Source organism: Lissotriton helveticus, chromosome 6 (genome assembly GCF_964261635.1).
Source record: "Lissotriton helveticus chromosome 6, aLisHel1.1, whole genome shotgun sequence".
NCBI lineage: Eukaryota > Metazoa > Chordata > Amphibia > Caudata > Salamandridae > Lissotriton > Lissotriton helveticus.
In genome coordinates this window covers 3,744,393-3,756,402 of record NC_136067.1, presented here as the reverse complement: position 1 = coordinate 3,756,402, position 12,010 = coordinate 3,744,393, and the positions used below count along the sequence as shown (strand labels likewise).

At 41.6% G+C, this 12,010-nt stretch overlaps 1 protein-coding gene across 1 annotated transcript in view; it reads left to right on the top strand.

Moving 5' to 3' along the window:
• Positions 1-12,010, top strand: part of LOC144761554 (extracellular calcium-sensing receptor-like) — a 193,066-nt gene that overhangs the window by 117,779 nt on the left and 63,277 nt on the right. Inside the window, exon 4 of the mRNA XM_078646862.1 lies at positions 6,087-6,314. Within this exon, the coding sequence (XP_078502988.1) occupies positions 6,087-6,314 (228 nt within the window). The remainder of the gene's footprint in view (positions 1-6,086; positions 6,315-12,010) is intronic.

The window sequence follows — 12,010 nt, the reverse complement described above, 5'->3', positions numbered from 1 at the left end:
AATAATTTGCTTTCCTCTGCTTCAACCATTAACATTGTTAATTTATAAAGCCCATCTTCCTCTAGTGTCTGAAGCTCAATACCCTCCGGTGAGCAATATATTTTGCAATTTATCTTGCAAAGGATGTCTCCCTTTAGCAAGTTTACAGGACTGCTGTTACAGACTACAAATCTGTGTTTATCTTTGAATTTGCCAATCTCAATTTTGACAGGCTCCGTCAAACTCGTTTTAATCTGCTGATTTGCTACACCAACTACTTGGATCGATTCACCAGAGAGAGGGAGGTTTTCTATTTCCACTGATCTAACAGTAGAACGGGTAGCACCAGTGTCCACAAGAAAAGTGATTTCTACATCATTCACTTTGCCATTTATAAATGGACCTGACTGGTCAACCTCAAGAGTGGCTCGAAGCACACACTCTTCCCCCTCCCTCAGGCACCGTCATAAACAATCCTCAGAATCACTTCCACCATTTTCTGTCATCAAAAATTGTCGGGAAACATTTGGCACATTAGCTCTTTGTGTTCTTATTACCTGATCACCTCCGCTGAATCCTGTTCCCGAATTATACCTCTGACCACCTCCACAGTTTGGAAGGGGAGGCTGTGGAATCTGACTCTGCTGATTTGCTAACTGTCGCTGTAGCTGTTGCTGAAGATTCAGCTAGTTTAATTGTCGCTGTAGCTGTTGCTGCAGATTTACATCATTCTGCATCTGTGGATTTAATGATGCATTTTTAAAATTTCTGGGCGGAATTGTACACTCTCACTTCCAGTGTCCAATTTCACCGCAATTAAAACAAGGCAATTTTTGCTTCAGTTCCTCAATATTAATATTACATTTTGGCTTATTGTAGCCGCCTTTAAATTTTCCTTGACCCTGATTCTGGTTAAAATTTACGTTTTTATTCTCCAAATTTGCAATCTGCTGTTCAGCTACCTTCACCTGTGCCCACATTGCTTTCTCCTTTAATTTTTTCTGCCTGGCATCAATCTCATCACTGCAGTATTTTGCCTTTCTCAATATGTCATCTACTGTGAGTGCTTGCCATCCGACAATACCATTCTTGATCATATCACCGATTTCAGGTCTTAGGCCATAAATAAATCTGTATATAAAGTGGCTCATGTCCTTTTCACTTAATTTTTCATAGCCACTGTATTGTTTAAAAACCAGCAGCAGTCTTTCATAGAATGAATGAACTGATTCTTTCGGCTCCCGATTCGTTCTGTCAATTTTAACCCAATCTACTTCTTTAGGGGCAATCTTCCCTTTTAACCAATAAATCACTTTGTCATACAGTCCCATGACTTCTGATGATGGAGCACCTGTCACTGTATCTCTAGCTGGTTCTACTTTTGGCCAACTTACAGCAATTTTACATTCTGTCCAAAGATCTGATGGGACAACGATGTCAAAGAATCCATCCAGATCAATCCACAGAACTTTCGACACTTTAATAAATCTGTCCACCTGCCGATACCATTCCACTGGCTTCTCTCTCAACCGAGGAAAATCATTTGTGAACAACAGAATGTCTTGTCTAGACCAGGGAACATGAACATAACCACCTCCTGCAATTTCTCTCATTGGATACTGGTTAGCCAACCTTTCTCTTTTTTCTTCCTCTCTTTTCTTGGTCCATTTCACTCTCCACTTGCTCAAGTCACCCAATTTCTTAATGTACACAATCAAATCCTTTACATGCACAATTCTTCCCATTGTATTAAAATTGTCAATGTCTTTTTCAGTGAAATCCAATCTGTAATGTTTTCCCAAATTTTTCTGCCTACTCAAATCAATCTCTAATTCTGCAGCCAATTCTTCTAATTGATCATATTTGTTTTTCGTTTTCCACTGTACACTTTTGCAAATGAATAACAATTCATCATCTTGATAATGCTTCAAACTGTCAGGACCAATTGTGCCAATGATTAATTCCTCCAAATCTGCTTTAAGTTTTGCAACATCAATCTTTGAGGATGTATCTGTTTTCTCAACACTTTTTTCTGGAGATTCAGTATCTGACTCTGCACCCATTGGTGTTCTGCATAATGAACCTGGATTAAAAGTTAAATCAGGCATCATTGTTTTCTCTCGATGTATTTCAGTTAATTCCGAATAAAAATTTTCAGCCACTTTCTGAATTTCTGTATTTAATGGAATAGCCAAACCTGGATGTCTAATTTCTCCTTGATCGAAAACTGGCTGAACAGGACCAATCGTTACTTGAACTGTTACTGCTTCCATACCTTTAGTCAATTGCCGAATTAATTCTTCTTTTGATCGTAAGTATTCTGAAGTATTTGGAATTTCCTCATCCCTTCCAGTACCCATTAAGCTTCTGGGAGGAATCTCATTTCTTGGAACTGGGGTTTCTGAAAAATTTCTACTTTCATCATATGCACTAGAATTAGTTCTTGTTTCTAATCTTTCAGGAGTTTCTGTATTATTCGGGTAAAATCTAGGTGATTCCTCATTAAGTGGAGGTGCACTTGGTGTGGTTCCTGTAGAAACCATCGGGGTAGACCATGAACAAGCTGGTTTTAAAGGAGTCTGTTTTTTATTTGTAAGATATATTTCTTCTAGAACTGGATCTTCCAAATCACTCTCTCCAATATTATTTTTCTTTTGGGTATTCTTTTGACCTGGTATTTCTGTAATCATTACTCTCACTGGATAGAGACCATCACACATGTCTGCCTGTCTCCACCAACGCCTTCTATCCTCATGGGTTTCTCTATTAGTGTTTGATTTTGGAGGTCTTATCATACCATTCGCTTCCCGCTGAAGTTGAAACATCTCATCCTCCCATTCAACTAAAGCCTCAAATTGTGTTGGTCTAGGCTTCGGCACTAGAGCCATCATTTTTTCTCTTACATTTTTTTTAATTCTCATATTAAATGAGCCATCCTCCGGCCAAGCCAAAACACCATCGTCTTTAGTATAATGCATCCAAACGTCAATCCAAAGACAAGTATGATAACCATATTCACCTTCCATATAGGCTGCAGGTGTTTTGTACTTATGAAGTAATTTTCCACCTCGCGTTTCAATTTTCTTATCGAGTGAAATAAAAACTTTACATTTATGAAGCAATGTAAGCTTTTTCTCCTCTTTTTTATAATAATAACTCATGTTTTAATCAAATCTGTTCAAGTTAAAATGATTGTAAATGTTTCCTGGTTGTTCCGCAAAACCAGCCAATCCGTGCGCGAAACACACCAACAAGCCAATCAGGTTGAGCTACGTCACCACTTTGCTCGACCAATAGAATTGCTGCTTTCTGGGAAAGCCAATCAGCTAACAGCTCGTCAGAGTCACGTGAGCCAATCAGTGCGCTAGCTGTGACGTATGCTAACCAATCACAGCGCGGACCCTGTGACGTACACAGCTGCTGCAGCTCCTCGCCTCTCACTCCCAGCGCTCACCCCTCCTTCACAAAAAAATTTCACAGTGCCATTTTAAGAAAACTTTTCAATGGATTTCAATTAATAACAACAGAAAAACAAACCATTTGTCTGTTCCACTAAAAAAAGTGATAGTTTATACAATCATTCAAGTATTCTTTTGCGTGTAATAGACGACACTATTCTCACAGAATATACAATCGTTGATAAAGTATGACTACTCTACCCTTCAAACAGGTAATAACGAACTTGTTTTCCTCTGAATGCACATAAAGTAACAATTTAAAGTTGTACTCGAACGGAATTACAAAATCATTTACGCACTTTCAAACGGAAAGTTTCTCTGACCATACATACATGATATCCTGGCAGGACTTTAACCAGCCATAGAAATCCACTTTTGCCAGTAAAAATGAACGACGTCACTTCACCCTTCACTCAAGTTTGGATAAATTCTACTACTCTTTTCACAGTGAGTTTTAAAACAGGCTCCAATTCCCTATACTCAAAAGCTACGATTTCATAGACAATCCTCACTGTACTTTCTACCTAGCACACCTAAAATCCCTAAATTTGTGTTGTACGACCACAACACTAGTGATAACAATACCACTATTTTTAAAACAGAACAAATGCACTGTGTAACTTCACTTTGTCACACCACTCATATGCCGGCACAACCAGGATTTTTCACACTACAGGAAAAAACCTTTCGACTACATGTAACAAGTGAACAAACTCAACATATGTTAAACATCGATCCTATGTAATTACCATGTAACATGTTGGTTACGAGAGCAACCGGACTCTGCTACCTGAAATTTGATCCAGCGCCCCTATAGAAAATATGTCATAAGCAACGCTACCCAACTCTACAATACTCACCATTAATCATAAATCACTCACAAGGCCCATAAACCAACAGAACATATTTTTGGGCAACTGAATCATGTGACCTAATTAATAAAACCGATTCATAAAATATATACATATTTATATACAACTGCAGTATTATGAATTTACCATGGTTTTTGTAAAACTTTGCATTTAATTAAGCCACTTAGGCTAAACACATTCGACTCGACCACGTTTGACATTGTTTAAACGTTGTTTGTTCAGCAGAAAGATGACTCTTTCATCAGCGTGACTGCGCATGGGTAGAACTTTCACTCTGGTCAAGTTTTCACAAACTGCAAGACCGCCGTCCATTTTGTCAGGCCCATTCGTAAAACTAATGCATAAACAAACACAAAACATTGATTAATGAAAGAAATACAGTTCGTTCTGTTTCCCACCCACCTTTGCTAATCATTAACCCATTAATCTATGTTACCTAGCAGAAGCAAATGAAGCAACAAACAGATTCGTGCAACATTTAAGACAGAAAAACAAAACACGAGCACACAGAAATAAGCACATGCCATTATAAAACAGCCGCATTTTAGTTCTGACAAAGTCGACAGACAAAATTAATTTATTATTTTACACACACATGCATTTGCAACATAAAGCACAAACATGAGCACACATATTAGTTTCCCGCGTGTAATGATTTGCAATTTTACTCTAGGTTGGTTAATAAATCTCACTGCACACTTTGTTAATATTATTATTCATTATGGAGGTTTAACTTTGCGAGTTGAAATACATTTACTTCCAAATCTCGCTCCATCACATTTATACCTGATGTAGGTATAATGTAGCTCAGGGCTTTACAACATGACGCAACTGCGGCGTAAAGTTGTCGCAAGGGGCTCGTAAATCTGTCCCTTGGTGTTTAGTGTATCCTGACTACAGAGGCGGCGTCACCCCATACTTGAATTTGAAGCATATACAAGGTAAGAAGACAGGGTTTGAGCTGTCTCTATGTCTTTTCGCTACCCCCTACCGATTTAGATCAGGGTATTGGGAAATAGGGAGAAGTGTAATTTTCGGCTGCCTACTCAATATGAAAGACGCCATCGTTCTTAAAATCTAGGGGGAGGTGGCTAGACAGTATTGCTAAAAAATGCTAAAAATCAAAAGCGTTACATGCTCTCTTGCCAATAGTAAGTGTGTTAATTTAAAGTGATAATCCAGTATTGCATTTTTAATACAAGAGAATGTTCTGACGTGATTTGTTGCTCTAGACCTCCCTATGGGAGTGGTACGGAGGATTCTGCAATGTCATCCAAAAGTATTTCCATCAGCTTGTGCTGCATTTTGGATCTGATTCAGCACTTACAGGCAGGACACTCAGAGAAGGGGTACCGTGCGTTCTGGTATACATTGCAGCAAAGACCAGGACCCCAAGTTGCATAGTCCTCCACAGCGCAACATGCGCATAAGCCTTGTACATACTGCCAAGGCAATACAATAGTGTTCTTACGACGTTGACTTGTGTAAGCAAGATTGGGTTTCTAGCAAACTGACCCAAAGTGTCACAAATACAAATGTGTGTTAGAAGACAATGTTACAAGTGAAGGCAACTTGCAGGAAAGCCCGGCGTTCATGTAAAATGGGAGCGTTTCCCTTCTGGACCTAAACGGGACACATGACACCTCAGCTGGAGGCAGGGACCTCACCGACTGCCAAAGACTCTTTACCCTTTGAGTCCATTCACAGTGTTCTACTCACAGATGCTGCATTCCTGTCCTCACTGTGCTTGTTCTGTGTCTTTTCTCTTTGTTTCCAGGTTCTCCATTATGTGAAAGGTGCCCATGTGAAGCTGAAAACTGGCGAGGAAATCGTTTTCGATGAGAATGGAGATGTCGCCGCCGCCTACGACATCATCAATGTCCAGATATTTCAGGACGACTCCACTGAACTAGTGAAAGTGGGGAAGTTTGACCCCTGGGCTCCCAGGGGTCACGAGGTCACGATCAACAAGAGCGCCATCTTATGGAATAGCGGATACTCGCAGGTACGGGCCTATGAAGGGTTCCCATCATCTCACACCTGTTGCCTTTGTCCCTCACTTAGCGATTTGTCCAGTTTCTTTCTGATTTCTATATAAATTAATTGTAACAGCTGTGATGGTGAGATTTTACCTCCAAATCTCCCCTAGTGGAGTCTTCATATGTCTGTGGCGGTCATGCAGCGCTGTGATAAACTCCTGTGAGACAAGGGTGCGGAACACTTATTCAAGGTCAATACAGCACATTTCTGCAAAGCGTCAGGTCCTATGCCCACGTTCAGCCACTGGAATTCTGTGGGATTAACTTTTATACATATATATATAATCAATCTACAGGCGCCAAATATATAGGCAAGTCAAGATTTTTCCTATGAACATGGTCCTATCTGTAACTACCTACTGGCGACTGCCATTAGCTTATATATATATATATATATATATATATATATATATATATATATATATATATATATATATATATATATATATTCACTGAAAAAAACATAGGTTAGAGACCATATATAGTTAGCTGGACATTTTATTGACATAAAACCAATGAAATTCCATATATAGTTAGTTGCACTAACTATATATCGCGCACCCGCAATCCACTGCTGATGATGTCACATATTACATCATTCATGACATGGTCAGTGACATCACTGATGACATCACTGATGACATCTCAAATGACATCACTGATGACATCACTGATAACAACATCCAGTGATTTTTTGTTTCTGTAAAGTTTAAATATGTCTTACATATTGAAGAATGAGTGGATGTGTAGGTGTCTGGACGAAGGATTTAGTAGGTGCATGACTGACTGTATGAGTGAGTGATTAAATGTGTCTCACTGAGTGCATGGGTTAGTGACTAAACTGTCTTAATTTGTGCATCATTATGTCTGTTGTTCTGTAAACTGCTGCATGTGTTGATCAGTAGCTATATGACTAACTATATGGGTTATTGATTGATTGTCCAAGTATTTGTATAGGAGACTGAGTGTGTGTGTGGCTGGCTGGGAGGTGTATGACTCTGTGCAGATCAATGTGTACTTGTATCAATGATTGTATAAGAAGGTAAGTATGTGTTAGTATATGTTTGAAAATGTAAGGTGCTCTATGTTTAACTGTATAGACAAGAAAATGGAAGTGTCATTGATTCTTTACAGGACTGACTAGGTGTGTGAGTAACTCCATGGATGAGTGGCAGACTGTGAGTGTCTGTATAGGTGTATGAGTGCATATGATAGTGTTGTAAAGATGAGTGATTGTATGTATGAATGATTGTATGGGTGAATGAGTGAAGGTGTGTGTAGACGTAGCAATCAGTGAGTGCGTATGTAGTAACTAGTATTGGTGTGTCAATGGTTTCAAAAATTATACTCTGTATTTAACACTGGGTGAAACAGAGGTTATATTAAAATGTGAGGAGATGCATTGTATTGTCACATGAATGATATCATCAGTGATGTGGTCATTGATGTCAAATGAGATGTCATCAGTGATGTCATCAGTGATGTCATTTGAGATGTCATCAGTGATGTCATCAGTGATGTCACTGACCATGTCATGAATGATGTAATATGTGACATCATCAGCAGTGGATTGCGGGTGCGCGATATATAGTTAGTGCAACTAACTATATATGGAATTTCATTGGTTTTATGTCAATAAAATGTCCAGCTAACTATATATGGTCTCTAACCTATGGTTTTTTCAGTGAATTTTCAAGGTTTTGTAAATGCTAATTCCTAACTATATATGGTCTATAACCTATGGTTTTTTCAGTGAATTTTCAAGGTTTTGTAAATGCTAATTCCTAACTATATATGGTCTATAACCTATGGTTTTTTCAGTGAATTTCAATGGTTTTTTAATAGCAAATATCATAAGCTGTCGAATGTCAAGTACGTGGTAAGTAAAAACATTTTCGTGTTTATGCACACTGATCTGCTTTGAATGCTGCCCCCCACCCCTCATTTCTATTAGGAGTACTCTCTCTTTGCAGATAGTGAAGGGTAGTTAACGCAGGCCTTTGCCCCCGTTGTAATCCGTCGTGCCTGCTTCTCTCTCCATTTGATTGATTGTTCTCTTTGGTTCATTCTCTATTTACAAACAAGCACAGAGTCGCAATACTCTGTTTAGTCTTTGCAGATAGCGAAAAATCGTGTAAAAAAACAAAAGGAATCGAGCAAAATCAGTAGGCCACTAATGGGATCTCTTTTTGACCTCGCTAAAATAGAAACATTAGGAACAACCTGTTGAAAATAGCAATGTGTATGTACATAAGCGGCGTTCATTTGTGTTCACAGTACCCCTTGTTGATTGTTTGAATCGAGCATTGAATTGTTCGAAGTTGGTTCTCTTAAGGATCTTCTCTGCCTGCAAACGAGGAAGAATAGGAATATTCTCTCTCCCTTTGCAGATAGTGAAGGGTAGGTAACGCAAGCCTTTAACACGTCGTACCTATTTCATTCCTCATTGATTGATTGATTGTCCGAACATTGACTGTTTGGGAATTAGTTCTTTTTGGAGGTATTCCCTGTTTGCAAATAAACGTAGGAAAATCTTTGCAAGTAGTGAAAGTGTAGGTAATGCGGACCTTTCTCCCCCGGTGTAATCTGTCATGCCTATCTACTCCCCACTGATTGATGCACCTGTTTCACCCGGACCATTTACTAGAGATAGGTCATCTGGCCCAACAAGAGAGCACCCCTAGTGAAAAGGACATATGCAATAATAACGAAGTGATCACTGTATCCTGTTAACAGAAACTTTAGCATGAAACAACCTGGAAAGAAAAGAATAGGAAAACGAAAATCAGTAGGCCACTGATGAACTTTTTATTAAATAACAAACAAAGAAACGATAACAATACGTAATGATAAAACCTATTATTGTCCTAGAAACAAGAAACGTTAGAAGTAAGCCCGTAATAAGAAACCTGAAAACATCGCCCCTCACTGCCCAAAACGTGTCTGTCCCACCGCCTGCCACGGCCAAATAACGGAAACTGGGAAAGATAGAAGTCAGCAGACATCCGCCCCATTCTAGAAACTTCCAAAGGGCAACAGGTTTTCGGCTACGCCCAGCCGGAAGCAACACATATAAGGCAGGTCCTGCTGCCACACCTCGGAGATCATCACGTAGGGTGTAGCCGGAGGAGAGGCCGAGGCCGAGGCCAGCGGGACCCGGCCAGGGGGATTGACAACGCTGGAGAGTTGCAGGGGGGGGAATGTCCGTGTCCTCGACCCTCCCCTCTCTCTCCCAGTCCGGCCGCGGTGGCCCTTGACAGTTTCAGGTAGTCCCGCCACATTCTCTACCGGTCCGGCCACCAACGGCCGGGGCCGATGGGATCCGGCTGCAGCCGATAAACCAAGGAACCCGTTCATGGGGCCAGAGCAAGGGGCGTCCGGCCGATATCCACCGGAAGCCCGGCCCGAAGACGGACGGGACATTTCTTCTTTCTTCAATAATGGCTTTGACAACACTGGGGGGGATGTCTTGCACATGCCTCCGACCCCCCCCCCTCGTCCACATCGCCTGGTCCGGCCATAACAAATCTCAAGCGAGACGCCGTGGGGTGCACTGGGAGGGAGAGAAGGTGCGAACAGGCCTCTCCCGCCTCCCCAGTGGAGGCTTCCCACCTGCACCCTCAGCGCTCCAGGCGCCCGGAAAAGGGTTCTTCCACTGTGGCGATGCTGCAACGTCTCGCCCGGCAGGGTGGAGCCCGTCCGCTCATTTGACCCCGCGATCGCCAGTAGCTACCGAACTCTCAAAATGGCGATCGACCTGGCAAGAGCGGGCCCAGCATAAAGAAATGGCCCGGTCACTGGTTGACTCCACCACCGTAGTCCTCCACGACCTTGAAGATTCTAGAGGAGCCGCGGGAGTCTCCGACCCCCGCAGACACCCCCGATGGGGAATGACTGCCATGATCGCCCGTGGAGTGACGAAACTGTATCCGCGGGACGTCTGCGCTCCCATGCTGGCGCCAGCCTCACTTTGAATTACTAGAATCCTGCAAACCTCAGTTCCGGTGAAAGCACACTGTGACCCGGTAGGAAAAATTGTTGCACCCCCTCCCCTTTTTGACTGATAGTTCAAACCACCGATCCTTTCCTTTGCCCTTTTACCAGAACTTTGGACTGCCTCCCCCTCTTTTACATTTTCTAGAGAAAACAAAACATTAACCACTACATTAGCATAGCAGTTGACACCAGAACTGTTTTCAAATTGAAAACCAACAACATCTTCAACAGAATCCTTTTTGTTTCTGCTGTGACCCTGCTACAGCACAGGCATTGTCCCCAGCAGTAATTCTGCAATGCCGGTAAGAATAGCTGTGGTGCCTACTGGACTCACTCACCCCCGCGGCGCCCCACGCCGTTATTTGCTGGGCGGCAACTTACTAGACATCACCTTCGTGCCATCTAGATTTCAGCGCGTTCTGCTGCCTTGGAACTATTCGCACAACAGACCGCTACTGACGACCCACCCCCAGGCAACATCTTCTGAATTTTCATAATTTGAAAGAACTAGTAACATGTCCTCATCAGGAATCTCCTCATGAAAAGTCTGCAATGATGATTCTTGTAACTCTATGGTCTCCAAACATTCGATAAATTCGCCATCAAGAGATTGATCAAAAAAATCATTCAAGTCATCTCCTCCTTGTGAGAATATTTCATTATTGGTGCTGTCAATTTCAATAAATGTATTGGATAATTCAAAAGAAATTGCCACGGTCTCTTCGTTGTTTAAATGTTTTTACTGTTTTTGTTTTGTTGTATATATTTATAAGTTATTAAAGTTTTATAATCCTACTACTTTGTTGGAGTGCTATATATTTTTAATGTGACACATAAATGTAAAAACTTTGATGTACAAAGAGTCATCCCTGGAATCTTCCGCTTCAGGCTCGGTCCCCTCCCCAATCACAATACAGGATGGTTTTCAGATAGTAGGAACACGTGTGGTGTGACGGATCTCATCGGGTGTGGGCCTTGATCTACTATAACTCCTTTGAAGAGGGGTGATTCTTTACAGCTGGGGCCATAAACTACATCTGCAGGGCTAGCTGATAGCCTGGACAATCGGACACAGAGGAAGAGGAGTGTCAGAGGGTGCGGTAGTGAATAGGGCGAAAGGGAGGTGTCGGGCGGGCACAGAGTGTGATTCTCAGGGAAGAGCAGCGCAGATGGGGAGAGGTTTATTGCCCATGCATAACACAGAGAGCGGGGGTGACCAGTGCCTGGGGAAGATGCTTGCGAGGGTGGGGAGCCATGCTACGAATCGACAGCGTGCAGAGAGTGGGTCTGGTCAAGGCATCTAAAATGGCTGCCGTGCACGACAAAAGTGTGGCATTTCAAAAAAGGCAAGATGGCGCAAACAATGTTTTTCAACACTTCCTCATTTCCTTCGAATCGAACGTTAACAGACGTTGGTGCATATTACCAAAGTTAAGCGATATTTATCGCTAACGATGCTTACCAACGAATTTTTTACCGCTAAGCATCGTCAGAAATTATCGAAGATAAACCTTGCTATTATCAAGGTTTATCGCAAATGCGATAAAAAACGACCGCAATGCATTAATATCGCTGAAAACTCAGCGATATTCATGCATTACCGAGCTAATGCTCTTAGCCATGTTATCCACCTCCCATTGGATAACATGGCTAAGAACTGCTCAGG